We start from the raw sequence: 20,320 nt of genomic DNA on the forward strand, positions 1-20,320 counted from the left end.
ATATATTTCCAATTGGAACTATGGTTAGAACCAAAGGAAACAGAAAATGTCCTGAGAATTTCAAACATAGAGAGTTCAATACACGGAGATCTTTACAAAAATGTTGGAGGGGCACCTGAGTGGCTCGGTGTGTTAAGCATCTGCCTTCTGCTCCGGTAAGTTCCTGGGGCTCCCTGCTCAGTGAAGAATCTGCTTCTCCCTTTCCCTCTGCCCCTCCCCCTGCTTGTGCTCTCTGTCTCTCAAATAAATAAATAAATAAATAAATAAATAAATAAATAAATAAATAAAATCTTTCAAAAAATTATGGAAAAGTCAAGAAATTCAGTAGGAATCCATAGGGACATCTCAGAAATGGTTCAGCCACACAGAATGCTACTACCCTTACTGTCCCCCAGCTAGAGGCTCAAAGGCAGGAGGTACTTATCAGAACCCAGGGTTGCGGTCACTCAGAGGCAGAGGCAAGCACCGAATTCTGTCTGGATATACAGGGGACACTCAGCCATTGTGAAAGACTCCATCAACTATAGAGGGAGGGAGAGAAATAACCTCAGTTTTTCTTCCTTTCACCCTTCCATTTTCTGTTGGAGCCCCTTATTGGTGGGATCCTGCCAGAATGAAGCTGTCATGGGAGAAGATTCTTCACTGAAGAGCTGGAGGTCACTCATTGCGAGGGCTTACCTCACCCAGTGCATGAGATGGAACCCACAATGGCTTGTTTTTCTTTCCAGCTTCCTTGACACTGATAGTTTCTTATTACTCCTTCATCTCAATTTGTACCCATTTCTCATTCTTTTGCCTGATTTTCTCTCTTCTTGTCTCCTCTTCACTCTTTCTTTCTCTTGCCTGGTACCCACATTTTGAATTCTCACTTAATTATGTGAAAGATTCAACTCATCCCAGGTATTCTTGCCAAGCTCAGCTCCATACCCACCCTCACATAACACTGTGTTTATCAGATTGACAAGGACTTTGATATTACAGGAACTCCTCAGCAGAAAGTTGCCAGCTAATTATTCAACAAAATCATTAATTGTAATATGAGGTATATAGGAAGAGGAAAGGCTAAGGTCTAGATAACGAGATAAGCTTTTGGGATTCAAATAAATTTGAATTTATTTTAAGATATTCTGATAAAGCTATTGTATATGGAAACCTCAGGAAGGAGATAAGATATTCAGGTAGTTTGACTATTGGTCACTGATAGCTGAAGACATGAGAAAAAATAATTTTTCCTGGGAACTGCATGGATACTAAGACCCACAAATAACCTCAACCTGCATAAGAGCACAGAAGAGGAAGGGCAAGTATGACACACTGATGGGTGGAACAGGAGAAAATGTTGTCATTTGAATAAAAGTTCTAGAAAAGGATCATAGCGGATCATTGTCAAAGGCCAAAGAGATCCCACCCCCTGATCATTTATCTAATAACTGGATTGGTAGATGTCTCCTGAATGAAAAAAAATCCAAAGTGGGTAATAATTTGTAGGACCCTGAGGACCTTAACCTGAGTGATTTTAGGAGATGGATGGGAATTACAGCATTTGCAGTTTGGTCAATGAACAGAAGGGAAGGAAATAGAGATGGGTTACAGATGACTTAGAAATTTGACAGGAAGGACAGGGAGAAATAGATTATTGTATAAGGAGGAAGGAAGATAAGGCTTAGGAAACATTTTAAGTGTTGTAAGAGGTTGAGTATGTTTTCATGTTCATGGAAGGAAGCAACAGAAAGGGAGAAACAGATGACACAAACCATAGATGTCACGTCTGGTGGTGCAAGGTAAGATAAACCAGGGTCAAGACCACCAGTTGAGGGAAGAGCCTTCGTCATGAGGGCTGATGATCTTATTCTCAGTGATGGAAAGACACTGATGAATGGCTGAGGTCCAGGATCTTTGCATTCTCCACTAGCTTCAGGGCCCCAAAGGAGATAGGAACACAGTGCACATTTAGCTTATTGTTTTCAATGTGGGCCGGTAGCCCTCTGAGGGAATGATGAACCTGATGGACTGTTCTGGACCAAGTGTAAGATACCCAAACTAGGTTCTGAATGAGGCAGGAGGGCCAAAGCCTCCTGAATGCAGCAACCTTGTTTCTTTTTCTTTTATTTTCTTTTTTTCAGATTTTATTTATTTATTCATGAGAGATGCAGAGAAAGAGGCAGAGACACAAGCAGAGGGAGAAGCAGGCTCTCTGGGGGGGCCTGACGTGGGACTCGATCCCAGGATCCTGGGATCACGCTGTGAGCGGAAGGCAGATGCTCAACCACTGAGCCACCCAGCTGTCCTGCAGCAACCTGTTTTCTGCCTCTTTGTGACTTCATTGCTGTGCTGTACCTCTGCTACTGGGTGGAGAGATGCTGTGAGAGAAATACTGAGGAAAACGGTCTCAGGGAACAGAAGCCTTCTCCTTGAATGTTTGTTGAAGTCATGCACTGTTTTCCTCTTCTCCTCTGGATTCTGCCTGGATACTGGTAATGTTGCAAAACAAGAGGGCCCTTTCCAGGCATTGGCTATGTTTTTAGAAGCCAAAAAAAAATGAGACCTGAAATATCTAAGCTAAAAGATTAGTGAAATATTCATTAAACCAAAAAGGGAGGGATGGGTAGGATGTGCAGAAGGAGGGATTACAAAAACAGAATCTCTAAGAAGAGAAAATGGAGAGGAAAAAAATCCTAAGAAAAAAAGATTCTCAAAGGAACCCCCGGAGTGGATTCTAGAAGCTTTACTCCAAGAATCTACTGATTGCACCATCATGTCACACAGTGACCTTGACTTTGAGTGTTATCCTGGTCATCCCAGATAAAGAAGTGGGTGCCACTAATTAAAGGAGGGCTTGTGGAATGTACAGGATTGTAGTGGTTCACCTGTGGGATGAGGAAGGCAGGATTGGAACAATAGCAATATTGAATGGGGGGAGAGGAGAGTCCCTCAAGTAACATCATATATCTGTATTTCATTCATTCATTCATTCATTCATTCATTCATTCATTCATTCATTCTTGAGTAATTGGAGACATGTATACCCACATGTAACACACACTATGTGCCTATTTGGACCTGGCAGTGAGAATATGCATGAAATGATTCATCTGTGCTCTTGAGAAGTATCCAGCATGGTGGGAGGGACAGTTAAAGCTTAAGTTATATGCAGTGTGAAATGTGAGATTATGCCTTGACTGTAAGTGCTCATTCCAGTCTGGGGAGGTCAAGGAAAGCTTTCCTGAGAAGGTCATGTCTAATCTGAGTTATGAAGATACATATTTATGTGAAAAAACTGGTAACAGTCCACCAGCACAGAAGAGTAGAACAGGGCATAGATCAGAGAGTGCAAAGACCCAGAGGCAGGATGCTTTTGAGAAACTGACCCGGTCTGAAGGCAAGGATGATTTGAAGCCAGGAGTCTAGGAAATGTCTATTTTGGGTTAGGGTGCAGAGTGAAGCAGATTCTAGATTTGGGAAGTCCTTGAATTGATTTCCATCTTTAGAGGAAACCCTTTGGATTTTCTGGGGGCAGAGACTGAAGGAAGTAGACCAGTGCCCAGGAGAATATTTAGGAGGACAGGTGAGAGGTGCCCATATCGAGGTTGTATCTTGAAGGAGTTAAACAAATTTGAGCCATACTAAGAACGGAGAATTGACAGAGGAACTTTTAGGAAAATCTCATCATAGCCTCGTCTTACTTGCTTTTACTTGATTGAAGAAATTCCATTATCCTTGTCCAGGACGTTCTGATTTGACTCTGAGTATCTGCAGACAGATGGAGTGGAGGGCAGTGCGCTGTGACATATATTAACATCTGACTGGTTAATATATGAATAACTATCAAAAAACCACAACTGACTAAATATACATTGGGTTCAACATGACAATATTTATATTAGTTCTCAATTATTACATATCTGCCAGGTACTTTATAGATTAATCTCATCTTACTTAATGGCCGTATTTAACTGCTCTGCATTTATGTACGAGGAACAGCATCTCATGAGAATCAGGCAGCTTGCCCACTTTATGGGCTCGTAAGTCTTGGGTCCAGAGTCAAGACCAGGGATGTCCCACCATAAAGCCCTTATGCCAGGGGCAAAGCCTTGACCAACCCTGAATCTTCTACCTGGGGAAAGGTGCTCCCCCTCCCTTTTTTAAAAAAAATATTTCATTTATTTATTCATGAGAGTCACACAGAGAGAAAGAGGCAGAGACACAGGCAGAGGGAGAAGCAGGCTCCATGCAGGGAGCCCGACGCGGGACTCGATTCTGGGTCTCCAGGATCACGCCCTGAGCCGCAGGCAGCGCCAAACCGCTGAGCCACCCGGGCTGTCTGGAAAGGTGGTCCCTTAGTGTGATCCCTGGCTTCCCTCCACTCTCCTCACTGTGCCCAGGACAGAGCTGTGTCTGAACTCTGGGAAGAATGAGCTGAGCAGCCCAGTGCTGCCTGTCTCCTGTCCCTTTGGGGGCACCCGCTTGCCTCAGAGTGTCTATCCTGCAGGTCATTCTCTTGGTCTGGGTCAGAGAAAGGAGAGTCTCTGGCCCTTGGTTGGCCCAGCCTCCTTTTCCAGGAGCCAGTGTCCCCACACAGCCTTAATCAGGAATGGGTGTGATGATCCAATCAGACATCTGCCCATTACTCCCCAGTCCACGCAGAGCCCAGTTTGGGGAACAGGTGGATTGTGTGTGGGGTGGGGGTTCTCTGACATCCAACACCTGGTCTCGCCATCACAGCACTGCCTGTCAGAGTGTGACAGAACAATGTGTACCATGTCCACTCTGCTTTATGTGACCTCGGTGCTGGCAGCGAGGTTGGAGCCAAAGACCCGCCCTCACCCTGTCCTGGATGACATCACTAGCCAGTGGCTGCAGCTTGCTGACGTCACACCCTTGTGTGACCTCAGAGGAAGACCTGTGGTTAGGGGAGAGAATCGGGATCTGAGGCCATGATGCCAATTCTGGTGCCATAGCTTCCACTGGTGGGTAGTCCTCTAAACCTTGCCTGGGGATCCCTGGGTGGCGCAGCGGTTTAGCGCCTGCCTTTGACCCAGGGCGCGATCCTGGAGACCCAGGATCGAATTCCACGTCGGGATCCTGGAGACCCAGGATCGAATCCCACGTCGGGCTCCCGGTGCATGGGGCCTGCTTCTCCCTCTGCCTATGTCTCTGCCTCTCTCTCTCTCTCACTGTGTGCCTATCATAAAAAAAAAAAAAACAAACAAACAAACAAAAAAAAACCTTGCCTGAATCTTTTGGATTCCTTTGAAAATATTAAAGGCGATTTGTAAAACATTCTTACAAATGATACTCAAATGCTATAAAATCAAGACATCAACGTACAGTATTTGCTCAGGGCAGGTTTTCTCATGTTTAATATTTCCTCTCTGTCATATTCCTTTCATGGTTCCTTTTCATGTAAGCTTTAGTGCTCCAATTTTCTTTTTGCAGAAGTTTTTGCCTTTGCCAAGTCATACTTTAGAAAAAATAGAATTCAATTTACTTTATTTTGAAGTTATCTTACATTAGAAATTTTCTCTAACAAATGAATAAAACTCAGCACTTTCTTGGGAATGCAAATTACAAACAGTTTTTTTTTTTTTCCAAACAGTTTTGAAAAAAATGTACTAAGAAACAAAAATGTGAAGACAAAAGCAACATAACCAGTATTGGGAACACTGTACCCTGAATGTCACTGCCTTATCTGGAGATGAGGAACACGCAGAGTACTTTCCCCTTTGTGGTGTTGGCTGCGACCAATAATTTGACTTAAATTAAAATTGTACGGGGCTTTAAGCTTCTTGTTGTTGTTGGTATTTCTCTGTATTCTCAGGACTTTTCCTGTGCAACTGTGTTGAGAGTTCCTTTATTCGTTTCTTTTTTTTTTTTAGTTCCTTCATTCTTTACTCATTGATTTGGGATGAAGATTTCTGAAGCATCAGGGCTTAGCTTCAAGCCCTGATATTGAGCCATCTGTCTTGTGTGGGACCAGATCAGAATATATTTCTTAGAAATGCAACCTGGTTTGTAGGAATGATCCATAGTGCGTGATAAAGATTTGATTTCAGCCAAATATGAATGCAAATGGTTTGTGCACTTAAAAAAATTAAGTGGTTTACTATGAAGACAAATAAAACGTAGACAATAATCATCTTAGCTTTCCCCTATTGATTTAAAATGGAGGTTGTGTCTGGGGGTGAGAGGCAAGGCATTAATTTTTTAAAAGCTCTAACACAGTCCATTATAATATAGGAAAATATGTGTACAAAGAAACTGCATGATCTATTCTCACATATTAAGCAATTACATTTTTTCAATAAAAATGTCAATAAAATATCTTAACATTTTACCTAGTGGCATGGATAATATACACTTATTCTGCAGACATAAACGTGAGAAATTAGAATAATAAAGAAAAAAGAAACAAATCACTAGAAATTTCAGTCTTCAGTACACAGGCAAGTTCAGTAAGCCTTCTTTTAGACATCTACACATATGCACCTAGACACTGCATGTGTATGATCTGTCTATAAATACAAATCAAATGTTCACTTAATATTGTATATAAATATACACATATGAAAACATGCAAAATGCATGGGTTGGGAAACAGTAAATCTAAGTAAATGGACTCAAAATGTAGTCTTCCTGACGTATGTATGTATGTATGTATGTATGTATGCATCTATTTATTTATTTATTTATTTGAGAGAGAGGGAGTGAGCATCAGCAGGGGGAGGGACAGAGGGCAAGGGAGAGGGAGAGGCAGGCTCCCCACTGAGCAGGGACCCTGATGGGGGGCTCAATCTCGGGACTCTAGGATCATGACCTGAGCCCAAGGCAGAAGCTTAACTGACGTCCCTATCTTCCTGATGTATTTTTAAAAAATGATTCAGAATTACTTAACTCTCAACAATTTAAACTCAAATTCTCAAATGGAAAATACTTTCAATAGAAAAAATGGTTAAATCTTTTGTATTATTTGAAATTACTACCTATAAATGTTTAATTCTTTTTTTTCCAAATATTTTATTCTTGTATCTCTTCTAGAGCACTGGAACGATCTGTGCCATGTGGTCCAGTTCACCTTACACAAAGCTTAGCTTCTTAGCTAAAACCTGCAGTAGGAAGAAGGCATGTTTTAGGAGCAGCACATTCTCCTCACTGTCCATGGTTTTTCTCAGTGTCGACAAGGATGCAAGATCCATCCACAAGCTTCAAATGCAGCTGCTTGTTTCAGAATATACAGAGTCAATATAAGCTTGTCCAAAATAATATGGAGCCAGTGGCTATGAATAAAAACTAAAAAGGCTATAATGCATTTAAGACAATACAAGAAAAATCTTATTTTAATTTATAATTAAATAGATGTGTCTGTGTTTAATGGAAATCTAATTTACTCTTCACTGATGGGTAATTAGACTGCTTGCTTTGCATCTTTATGTCACCTTACTTAGTGTTAAAGTTGATGTATCTGAATTTGATTCTTCTTTCTTTCCTAGCCCATGTGCTAAAAAATCTCCATACATTGCAGAAACATCTCTGTGACCTTGTCAAGTGTTTCACCAGGAGCACATCATTTATATCCTATGAGTCCAGAAATTTGAAGACTCATTTATTGTTTTCTCTACAAATAGCATGTACTGATTTATTAACATTTATTAAGGACCAACAACCTAACTTCTTTTCAAACATTTGTAGTTTTTTTTTTCTTTTTTTTTAAGTAATCCCAGTGTCTAGCATAGGGCTCAAACTCACAACCCTGAGATCAAGAGTCTCACACTCTATTGAGCCAGCCAGGTGTTCCAACCTAATTTCTTCTCAATGAATAAAGAATCAAAACCAGCTTAAGGGGAGACACTTGCTCTTAGGTTTTATTGAAGGAGATGCATTTCTCATTGGGCACAAAGCCTGCTTATTATCAAACAATACAGGAATTTTTATCATCTGACTATATTGACCTAATGATGAAAAGTACTCTAATGTCCCATGTAGAATCTTGCTTTTGTCCCCCTTCTTTCCTTCTCAATTCTTTGTGGCACATACCGAATGAATGAGAATGTTGAGTTGCTTCTCTGAGGCTTGAGGAAAACCAGCGCCTGTCCTTAGGTGTCCCTGTAGAAAGATTAAGACAGGCCCTCCAGGGTGACCCAGATAATTTTCCAGAGGTGTCATTAATATGTAGAACTGCACTCTCCCTCACATTCTTTAATCAGGAGGTTGTAAAATCCTGCCAGGTCTCTATTTTAAGGCAGTAGGAAATGCTCAGGGGCAAGAGTCTCTGCCGGAGGTGCTGTTCTCGGAAATGAAAGTATCTTGGCATCCTAAAATGTTAGAAATGACAGTGAAAATGTCTTTTAGCTAGTATTTTTCCTTTGGCTTTGGGTTTACTCTTAAAACCACGCAGATCACATAAGTGAAAATTCATAAAAGAAAACAAATCAGAAGGAATATTCTCCCAGCTGGTTCAACCGTATGCAGTTTGACACAGGACTGATATGAATAAAGGACAGGCATCACTTGCATTTTTCAGGAAAGAAAAAGCAGCCAGTACCCTGGGTCGAAAGTGTGGGGTCACTTCTGGGAGCGCTGAGAGCCCGGATTTCACTGTCTTCTCTTTGTAGGTCATCCCTGACATCATGGCAGCAGGGCTACTGCGCGCAGCTGCAGAATGGAGCAGACACAGGGTCGCCATCCCTGCGCGCCCGGGGCTGTGGCTCAGCATCACGGTCGCCGGAGCCCGTGCACCTCGAGGTGTCACCAGGGACAGCCCTCAGGGTCTCAGGTGCGGAAGTGAACACGCTTCCCGAGGTGCTCCTGCACGCTCCCGGAGAGAGACAGGTTTCGCAAACTAGTCACTGAATGTGTCTGTACGCGACGTCAGGATGTCTCAGCGCGGACACCGGGGACGAGAGCCCGAGGGTGAGGACCGGGCTGACTCCCTGCCGCACGCTCTCACCGCGGGGGGCTCCGGCCGCCGTCCTCTGTCCGTGATGCGGCATCTCCCGCTTCTCCCCAGGGGAGCGCTTCCTTCTCGGCCTTGGGGGAAGCCGAGCCGGGACCGTGGGCTGCCCCCCATTTCCTCAGAGAGACCTGGGGGGCACGGCCGTGGCGCCTGCCCTCGGCTGCTCCCGGCGCCCCTGCTGCGCGCACCTGCGCCGCGGGGGACCGTCCTGCCCGCAGGGGAGGGGGTGCGGGGCGCGCCCAGGCCTCGGAGCGGCCCTCGGGGCCCGTGCTGGGGCGTCCCTCGGGGGCACGGGAACAGCCAGGTCAGAAGCCCTCGGGGCTCCTCCGCGATCCTGCTCCCCGAGCTGCCGCCCAGGTGGATGGAGCAGATGCAAAAGCGGCAGAGGGACCTTCCCAAATCCTTTCTCTTGGAAAGTCACTGACCCGAAGCGATGGGCCTCACCGGGCCTGGAGGCCTGCGGGGGCGAAGGGACGGGCTGCAAGGACAAGCAGCAGGGACAGGAGGCCCGTGGGCGCCGCGGGTCCCGCGGACTGTGCCCCCCCCCCCCCAGCTCCCGGGAGGCCGGCGGCGCGGAGGCAGGTCCCCAGGGCGGCGGCGAGCAGGAGCACCGGGACGCTGCACCCCCGGGCGTCGGGTCCCTCGGGCAGGACGCGCGTGGGCGGCGGAGGGGCCCCCCCAGGGCCTCGCACCCCCGGCCCGGCCCGCCCCGCGCACGCCCGCGCCACCCGCGTCCCCTCCTCGCTCGCCGCGCTGGGCGTCCCCCGAGCCGCACACCTCGCCCGCGTGTGCCCGCGCCCGTGTCCCGCCCCGAGCCGGCGTCGGCGGGCGCACCTGCGCGTGGAGGGAGGGGCTCGTGCGCCCGGGCCCGCTCCGGGCTCGGCTCCCCCGCCCCCCGCCCCGGGGTCCCGCCGCTCAGCTGGGGCGCCCAGGACCGGGTCCCGGGAGCGGTGCGCAGCCCCCTGCTCACGCCCCTGCCGCCGGGACGGTGCTGCGGGCGGACCGTGGCCCACCGGGAAGTGGCCCAATTTTACAGTATCATCTGCCACAGATTAATGCTCAGTAAGTGTTTGTTGAACTATCTTTATTTTTTATTTTAATGACTCTGCTTTCATCATTACACCATTAGTCTGCATGTATCTGCTTATAGGGCAGTTTTTTTGCATCATTGTGGAGTACTATTTAGCCACGTTGCAATCCTGGGAGGGCCTGGCTGCGCTGGAGAGTTTGCTTCCTTGGATACTTGCACACTTTGCTGGTGAACTGACGCTGACAGGGAACCTCAGTTCCTCTCCTCTTAGGACTTGTCACAGGCTGGTAGTGGCCTCAACATCACGGTGGCTTATTTCCTCTAGAGTAAGCAATTGAAAGGACCAAGGTGGAAGCAGCAATGTATTTTATGACCTAGGCTCAGAAATCATGTACTTTGACTATTCTCCACTGGTTAGTCCTGATTCCACGTGGGAGGTAGGATTACACAGGCCTACGTCCCAGGAGGTGGTGATCATCTGAGGCCATCTTGGAGTTGGCTCACACATGCCACACTTTGAACCAATGCTTCATGCCTCTCCATATGAAAAATCGATATGGAGATTCATGTCTTTCCATACGTAATCACCCCTTCCAACGCCCCCCAGGTCTCAACCCTTTATAACATCAGCTCAAAATCCAGGATCTTATCATGTGACTCAAGTTCAGGTGTGGATGAGGCTCTTCAGTATGGTTCCTAGAGTACATTCCTAACCTCTTCATCTAAAGACCTATGAAGAGTTCTCTTTTCACCCAACATACCCAGCACCCAACATACACAGGTAGGATAAGTATGGGATAGATGCTATGAACTATCTTATTCAAAAAGGGATAAAATGGGAAACACATACAACTCAGTCCACAGTAATTCTGAAATCCAACTAGATCATTAGTTTGGCAGTGTGGCAGGGGCCTGGACACAGTTTAAATACTAGGGTCCATCCCAGGTATTATGTTGCTCAGATTGCTTCTTGTTATGTGTCTTCTCTTCACAATTCTTTATACACCCTACTGAAGAAAGTCACCAGGTTTGTTACCAAAGATCAGAAGGAAGAGGGATTACTTACTCTGTATGACTGTAATGAATGGGCCTATGAACAATAGGTCAGAAGTAAACATGATGGGCTTTATGCACTGATTTTACAACAGAATTCTCTACGAATAGAAAGGTTATCTAAGGAGGTAGTGAATATTTGTTCACAGAGGGTTTATGCATAAGCTGGACGACAATGTGGTATGAAGTGTCTCATTGATTAATCAAGCAAGTATTTAGTAAGTGCTTTCTGCATGTGAGATACTGTATTCTGTTCTGGGGATTTAGCAGTGTAAAAAACAGATTAAAATCCATCTTGAGGACTAAATTCTAGAGGAGAAAAATACAGCTCATTGGAGAGACTAATACATCCAAGATAATACTATATTTTATTACATATAATATAATTTAATATAATATCAGGATAAGTGTAACAGAAAGAAATAAAATAGTATATGGGTGACGGGGGTATGAGAAAAGCAAGCTTATCTATCTATGTCCTGGCAGTGGACATAGAGAGTGCAATGGCCCTGAGGTTAGAGTATGTCATTTTCAACAAGTGCAAGGAGGCCAGGGTGCTTAAGGCAGGAAAATTCTAATGGAGGAAGATAGTAGATCAAATCAGAAAAGTAACAGGGAGCCAGATTGGGGGGCACTATGGAAGATGGTGCAAACTGGTTTTTACTCTGAGTGAGATGTGGGGCCTTAGAGGATATTAGGAAGAATGTTGTCATGATTTTACTTGCTCATTGAGAGGATTGCTAAAGCTGTTGGATAGGAATAGCATGTGAGGAACCAATGTATAGAGACCCCTTTGGAGGCCGCTTCCATGGTCTGGAGGAGAGATAGTGAGGACTTAGAGCAGGCATGTATTTGATGTATTCATGATCTAAAGCCAGCAGGATTTGCTAATGAATTGCATTATGGATGTAAAAGAAAAGAGTCAAGAATTATTCCAAGGTTTTTGGTTTACCCAACTGGGAAATGGAGCCATCTTTTACTGATATGGGGAAGAAATCAGCAAAAACCTCTTGTGTGTGTGTGTGTGTGTGTGTGTGTGTGAGAGAGAGAGAGAGAGAGAGAGTGCATGCAAATCAGGGGCTTTGGAATATGTTAAGTTTGAGGAGCTCATTATACCTAAAGGTTTACAATCTGATGTTCCGTGGAGAGATCCAGGTTTGATATCTTGATATAAATTTATTAGTTGTCAGGGTATAGGTAGTAGTTAAAGACACAGGTGCAAATGAGATCCCTGAGTGCATGAGTGTAGACGGAAATAATAAGAGGTTCACAGACTGAGCCCTCAGAGGTTCCAGGAGTTAGAAGTTCAGGGTGATGAGAAGGAGCCAGCAAATAAGAACTTTCCAATTAAGATGCAACAGAAGAAATGCAGGTGAGAGCCCTGGAGGGCAAGGCAAGAGGCATTTCTGAGGAAGAATAAGTGATCAACTGTATCAAATATAATGAAAGAGAGGTTTGAGATGGGCTGAGTGGGTGTAGCAATGGAGAACTCACTAGAGGCCCAGGATGGAGCAAGTGTGCTGGGGCACAGGCAGGTTCATGCAAGAGAAGTAAGAAGGTTCTGGAGGCAGTGGGTGGAAGAGCTTGCTTTGAGGGGAATGGAGGAATCACATGGTACCCAGGATGGAATGTGGAGTTAAGAGACTGCTGTGGATTTTTTTTTCTTAAAGATGTGTGAAACCAGAGATTGTGTCCTAATGGAGATGACCCAGTAGAGAAAAACTGGTGAAGTAGGAAGAGGGGGGGAATTGCTGGGATAAGTTCCTTAGTTGGGAAAATAACGGTGGGCTCTAGCTGGCAGGTGGAGGACTTGCTTTAGGACAAGTCATCGTGGCACCAGGAGGGAGGGTGGAGTGGCAGGCAGAGTTGTACAGGCCTCTCAGTGAATCAGGAAGCATGGGTGGGTGGTGTGGGGGGAGGAAGTGTCAGAGTTTGAGGGAAATGGGGAGAAGAGACAGAGTGAGTGAATGGAAGAGAGAAATTAGGACCACCAGGAAGCTGCTTGATGTGAGAAGTCACGAATTTAAAGTGTTTCTGTACTTCTGTCCAGCCTCATTCAGCTTTACTGATGCTGAGCTGGCTCAGGCAGGGATTTTTGTTTTTCAGTTTATATTGTGTGTGTGTGTGTGTGTGTGTGTGTGTATGTGTGTGTTTTATGAAACAAAACCAGAGTGAGCTGGGGAGTATATGAAATGCCTTGATTAAAGTGGTAGACTACAGGGGCATCTGGGTGGCTCAGTGGTTGAACATCTGCCTTTGGCTTGGGTCATGATCCCAGGGTCCTGGGATCGAATCCTTCATTGGGCTCCCTGTGGGGAGCCTGCTTCTCCCTTTGCCTGTGTCTCTGCATCTCTCTCTGTGTCACTCACGAATAAATAAATAAAATCTTTTTTAAAAAGTGGCAGACCACGGAATTCAAGATAAATAACACAGGCTAGAGCACAGTACCACTGTGGGGCAGTGAAGATATGGGTGAATAAACAAAATTGAGGTCCTGGTAGGTCAAAGGACTTCTGGTGTGGGGTTGCAGAAGGAGTAAGCTAGAAATCTTGGAGGATGGTTCTTGGAGACCAGAGTTCTTTGACACTGAGATCATGTAGGTATTGCAGTGGTTGGAAACAACAAGATCAGGGGGTTGGCCATACAAGGGAGGTACAGAATTCATGTGGAGCCGAGGTTATAGAGGACAGGGACCAAACAAGTGAAATATCATCTTCATAGATCGTGAAGAGTTACGGCTGTAGTAGTGTTGGGGAGAGCAGGTGAGTGATGGTGAGCAGGTTAAAATCTTCATGGAGTTAAGGGTTAGTCCAGGGTTTGGTAGATGATAGTAACAGAGTGGGGGTTCAGGTGGTATATTCTGATATATAAGATTCAAAGTTGGAGGATCCAAGAAGGAAAGAGGAGCATGATCTGGAAGCAGTGATGAGCAACAAAGAACAGGGAGCCATTTCCCTAAACCCAGGCAGAGGGCATGATCTGGTGTTATGGAGGTGGGCGGAGGGACTTGTCTAGGGAAGTTCTTCCTCCAAAAGCGAATGGAGATGTTTAAGGGGAGGGTCTAAGCACCCAGTGTGTGACTGGTTAGAATACTAATCTACACAGAGAGAGACAGAGAGACCACACATACAGAGTGAGAGAATAAGTAGTCTAAATTCTTTTTTTTCAGTTAAAAGCAATTTTCACCTGCACACATAATTCCTATTTAATCACAATGTGTAGGCTCCTTGTATATTTACTATGCAATCCCCACAGTAGGTGATCAATAAATGCCTGTTTATTGACTGATAAAAGAAAAATCTAATATTGGGTGGACACTTTAATGGTGTATAACATCATGGAAAAAGTGTAGCTAAATATGATTTGGAGAAAACTGCAGATTCATCGGCTTTATACTCCTGGAATGGAACCAGAAGTTTGCAGAACCTTTCAGCACTTAAAGCTTCTAGAGACATAGAACAGGTCATCTCCTGTGAGTGGGAGTTGTTTGAAACTACTGTGGATCTAGAGCTCTGTTAAGGGTGTGAAGACAAGGAATTGGCCTTAATCCTACTTGTCTGTGAAAGAATACATCAAGAAGGACATTTCCAGAGTCCTCAACCTCTGTTCTTTCCATCATATGTGGGTTCTCAGAAGTCCAAGTAGCTCCAGGGTTGGTGGTGGGCAAAACATGTGGCGAGTTCTGTGTTTCTGTGGCTTCTTTCCTGAGTGTTGACTTCTGTTGGACTCTGCCCACTGCAGTGGCTGCAGCCTGCCCATCAGATGCCTCTTCCTGCAGGGAACGTCCCCCAGCTCACAGGAGCTCCTGCAAGGGCATTTCAGCCAGAAATCTGCGGATCTGGTGTTCACCCAGTAGGCAGAGTCCTTATGTCTCACAGAATCTCCAAGTCAAGGCTACCCTCACCCCTTCAGATTATCACTCAAAATAAGGCACTCCCTCCTGATGGAAACATTTTTCACTCTGTCCCTCATCTATGGCTCCTCCACCCATATCCGGAAGGTTTTTGTTTCGATTCCAGGACACTGACGTGAAGCTCCCCTGTGATCTGGTCAATGAGCTCTCCTGGTGGACTTCACCCAGGAATCCTCACCCAGGATGGCCAGCCATAGACAATTTCCCTCCCCGTTGGTGTTCTCCAATTCTAGAGACCCACCAAATACAAAATCATCTTCTTGGGAGCAGAGGAAGACTGCTCTAAAGATCCCAGGTCTTTCTGAATCATTGGGGGTAACTTTGAGGGCACTACTCACACCCCATGGTGCAGATACTGGCATGTTCTGTTTAGCTTACTCTTGTTGTATAACCATACTGTGAACAAAGCCATCTGACCTAAAATATTTTCTTGTGGTGATCATATTTGTGTGCACCTAAGTGTTTGAGAGATTAATTTTTTTTATTATTATCTGGAGAGTTCAGGGCCTGTTGAATCCAGTAGACAGTAAAAGGAACTTCATTCTTGTGCTATTCTTCTCCAGACTTGTCACAATGTGGTATGCTGCAGAGAGTTACACATTTGATAATAAAGAAGTCAGAGGACCTCTTTTTATTTAGGTGAAGGTTCAGAAGACATTTGTAGAAAATTCAGCATCTTTTCAAAATGTGGCATGGGGGATAATGACTGCTTTCTCCTGTTTATCAATGTACTAGAAATTAAAAACTGAGTCAGAGGCAAAAAAAAAAAAAAAAAAAAAAAAACCAACTGAAACTACCAACTGAGAAAATAAAAAGTAAACCTGGTCTATTCTGCTGACTTTTTCTAGTCAGTTTTTAAGTAGTTTCTCCATTTGGATTCTGAAAGAAGCTTCCATGAAGTGGGGTCTCAGTATAGTAGGAAGCAAACTGACCACTATTCAGGCATTATTGACTCCAGCCAGACTCTGCTACCAGCTCGCTGTGGGATTTTGGGCACAAAACATATTATTTCTTTCCTATATTCTTATTCTGTGAAATGAGAACATTGGTCTAGATTTGAGGTCTAGTAGAAATATAATGTGAGTCACATTTTACATTTTCTAATCGCCACATTAGGTAAAAAAGCAATAGATGAATTTTAGTTTAATGATATATTTTATTCAGCTCAATGTATCCAAGATATTATCATTTTAACATGCAATCCATATAAAAGTAACTATTAAACAGTTTTCATATTCTTCTGTTTGTAAAATCTGGTGGGTATTTGTCCTAAGACCACATCTCAGTTCACACAACCCACAGTGCTAGCGCTCAGTGACCACATGTGGGAGTAGCCACTGAACTTGGCAGTGAAGGTGTAGACAGCATCCAGGATCCTTTCTGGTCTGACATTCTGGGTATCCAAGTCCATGCCTTTAGAGAGATAGCTTTTGGTTTATTTTCTAAATTGTCCTCTTAACATAAAGTATCAGGAGCTGTAAGACCTATGAAAGAAGAATTATAATAGTTTATTGGTCCTGACTATATGCCAAATATTGTTTTTAGTACTTAAATACATTAACTTACATAATTCTCCTGGTAATGCAAGAATGTGGATACTACTCATCATGCCCATCCTAGAGATGGGAATGCAGAGGCATGGGAGGTTCAGTAAATGGCCAACATCACATCCAGGGGTGATGAGCGGAGATTTCTTTTCTTTTCTTTTCTTTTTTTTTTTTTAAAGATTTTGTTTATTTATTCATGAGAGACACACAGATAGAGGGAGAGAGAGAAAGAGGGAGAGAGAGAGAGAGAGAGAGAGAGGCAGAGACACAGGCAGAGGGAGAAGCAGGGTCCATGCAGGGAGCCCGACGTGGGACTCGATCCCCGGTCTCCAGGGTCACACCCTGGGCTGCAGGTGGCGCTAAACCACTGTGCCACTGGGGCTGCCCAATGAGCAGAGATTTCAAAAGCAGAGTCTACTCCAGAGCCTGCTTCAGGACCCTCTCCAGTTCAAGCTTCTGTTTCCTGGAACAGAAAGTGGCCAGACTCGTGTCCTAGGTATGAGTGCCATTAGTTTTGTCACTTCTTTCTGGAGGCTTTGAACTTCAGACCTTGCTTTCAGCTAATGTGAATTGTTCTATACCTGCTGGGGTCCCACGGACCCTCATGCATCACAGGGACTGTAAGGCATAGGAGTTCATTTTCTTTCTCCATTTTTTAGTTCTCTTCACAAAGAGCAAACTGATAGGGATATAATTCCTTGAAAATGCCTTTGTCCTTATTATTTAGATATTTTCCTCCCTGTTGAAATTGAAGCTGTAGCTCCTGATGGCTTCCCTGCTTGTTGTCCCTTTGCAAAAAATGGAAGAGCTCTGCCCAGTGGAGAAAAGTTTAGCAGTCTGAACCTTCGAATTGGAGGATTAGTAGATGCAGTTGTGATAGATTTGGATTCTCTTGGGGAGGCTGCTTTTCAGTTAATAACAAAGTTCCTTTCTGGAGACAGTGATAGTCTCCGAATGGCCACAGGCCATCATTAGTTCATTAGGTTGGCTTTGGAAGTAACACAATTCTCTTTGGCTACCTCTTACAGTTCAGTATGTTCTACGTCTGGGTTTTGAAGATCCCAGGGTGTTTCTGAACCATTTAGGGAGTCGACTCCAGAATAAGAGGCTCAAGGCATAGTTTCCACATGGTGTAGGCCAGAGTTTGCTATGGTCTTCCCGAGGGTCCAGACTATGATTTGGTTCTCTACAAAAGGATTTAGAAAGTGGAAGCCTTCTTGGTCATGCCCCATGAATTTGTCCCAAACTGAAGATGGTATAATATGAGTAGAGATGAGAGAAAGTGAGTTCAGAAGGAAAGAGGGAAAAGGATAAAACAGACAAATAATGTTTATTAAAGATATCATATACATTTCCAGGCTTCGTATGTATAAAAAAGTTGAAAAAAACTAAGTTTAAAGAGGCTACCAAAGATCAAAAGGCTAAAATCTCTTTTATTTCTAAACCTTTGATGGCAAGCCTTCTTCCTCTGACATGTTTGTGGTCATCCCAAGAGTGTGTTCCTCTCATTCTCTACCTTGGTATGATGTGCTGCCTTTACAGTGCATAGCACAAATTGGGACTATCTGTAAACCTTGAAGGTCTCATTGTGTCACAGGATCTAGCCTAGGCCTGGCTAGACCTGGTAAAGAAATCTGTTGATCACTGACTGGATGAACAAATAAGAAAGTTCTCTAGTCTTCAAACAGCCTAATGATCCTGAGAAAGAGAAGGGAAGGAAGGAACTTATTTGACAATGACACATGTTCTATATTCTGAAAATTTCCATTTCGTTTCATGGTTCAGAGGGAGTATTAAACTACACGGTTAAAAAGCATGTAAAATGTCAGAAAGAACATTGCTTTTTTAAAAAAACAAACTAACTATAATTACACTTGGTTTAATTTTAAATGTTGCCAAATAGATCAGATCAAGATGCTTTCTATAGCCACCAGTTAGTTTTTGAGTAAGCTCGTATGAGACTTCTTTTCGGGCAGTGTATATGCAGTGCCCTGGTGCAGAATGTTCTAGGTTACTTCTGCTTCAAATTAGAATCTGTGAAGATGTCCATGCCATGAGCCTCAACAGATCTTTTTGTGTACTAGTACAGGATTTTATGCAAAGTTTTTATTTTATTTTTTTTTTTTTTAATTTTTTTTTATTTATTTATGATAGTCACAGAGAGAGAGAGAGAGGCAGAGACACAGGCGGAGGAAGAAGCAGGCTCCATGCACCGGGAGCCCGATGTGGGATTCGATCCCGGGTCTCCAGGATCGCGCCCTGGGCCAAAGGCAGGCGCCAAACCGCTGCACCACCCAGGGATCCCTTATGCAAAGTTTTTAAAGGAGCATTTGATGTTACCAAAACTATTTCTATTTTGTGATATATTTCTTTTTTTTTTTTGTGATATATTTCTTTTAAATAATATTGTTACCAAAGACATTAGCTTCAAAAAATAAAAATATGGTTACATGGAAAAATGTGGCTATATGGGAAAAACTCTCAAATAAAGATCTTGATGGATTTTAGAACCAGGCATGCTTTTTCAGTTCAGAATTGTGAATTAATTTTTTGTGGTATACTGCTCACAGAACATTACACATTAGAATAAAAATCTCCCCCTTGTGTCTTAGTTTATGGCATATTGTCATCTTAATTTAAGAATGACAAGGATTGGGATCCCTGGGTGGCGCAGCGGTTTGGCGCCTGCCTTTGGCCCAGGGCGTGATCCTGGAGACCCAGGATCGAATCCCACATCAGGGTCCCGGTGCATGGAGCCTGCTTCTCCCTCCGCCTCTGCCTCTGCCTCTCTCTCTCTGTGACTATCATAAATAAATAAAAATTTAAAAAAAATTATATAAAAAAAAAAGAATGACAAGGATTTTCCATATCCACCTTTTCCATAGGGTGAATAAATAATAATCCTTTGGGGTACCTGGGTGGCTCAGTTGGCTAAGTGTCTGACTTCAGCTCATGATCCTGAGGTCCTGGGATTGACTACCACGTGAGGCTCCCTGCTCAGTGGAGAGCCTGCTTCTCCCTCTCCCTCTGCCAGTCCTTCTGCTTGTGCTCTCTCTCTCAAATAAATAAGTAAAAATCTTTAAAAATTTTCCAAAAAATAATCCTTTAATCTCATTCTCAATTTCAGAAGAACTATCAAGTTGATTTAATTGGATACTTTTATTTTATTGTAAAAATAAGCTATTTTGAGTATTATTTAATGCAAGCAAAAACAACTTGAAAGTTTGCATTTCACTTATTTCGTAAATGAAGGCTCAAATTAAGAAGTGTGAGTTGAAAACAATATATTTTTGTTATGCTCTGTAAACTATCTTATTCTAACAAAAATAGTTAAGATTACATATACGAAATTAATTGAATATACAAAAATATCTCAACGATCTCTCGATAAACTTTCCTGAAACTTCTGTTCAATTACATGTAGGATATACTTAAGGGTGAATCTTGATGTGTAATTTCAGATATCTCCTTCTTTATCGGCCCTATAAATAACATGTAAATTTCCAGCTTTCACTTTTTTACAAATTTTTGTGTGTGTTTTTAAATCTAGAGACCATCCCAAGTGAGCTAGTCTAATTTAACACAGGGTATACTTAAAAAATATTAGATCTTGGCATGTGAATTTTCTTATATCATCCTGTAGAGTGTGAGTTCCCATGAGGGCAGTCATCTCTGCTGTTTTTTTTTTTTTTTTTTTAGGTTTTTTTTTTTTTAATTAACTTTTATTGGTGTTTAATTTACCAACATACAGAAAAACACCCAGTGCTCATCCCGTCAAGTGTCCACCTCAGTGCCCGTCACCCATTCCCCTCCAACACCCGCCCTCC

At 43.6% G+C, this 20,320-nt stretch overlaps 1 protein-coding gene across 1 annotated transcript in view; it reads left to right on the forward strand.

Moving 5' to 3' along the window:
* LOC121477403 (collagen alpha-1(I) chain-like) overlaps positions 1-10,006 on the forward strand; it is a 107,308-nt gene extending 97,302 nt beyond the window's left edge. The window contains exons 3-4 of the mRNA XM_041731657.1: positions 8,610-8,796; positions 9,005-10,006. Coding sequence (XP_041587591.1) covers positions 8,610-8,796; positions 9,005-10,006 — 1,189 coding nt within the window. The remainder of the gene's footprint in view (positions 1-8,609; positions 8,797-9,004) is intronic.
* The last annotated feature ends 10,314 nt before the right edge of the window (positions 10,007-20,320 follow it).

The sequence above is a fragment of the Vulpes lagopus genome, chromosome 17 (genome assembly GCF_018345385.1).
Source record: "Vulpes lagopus strain Blue_001 chromosome 17, ASM1834538v1, whole genome shotgun sequence".
NCBI lineage: Eukaryota > Metazoa > Chordata > Mammalia > Carnivora > Canidae > Vulpes > Vulpes lagopus.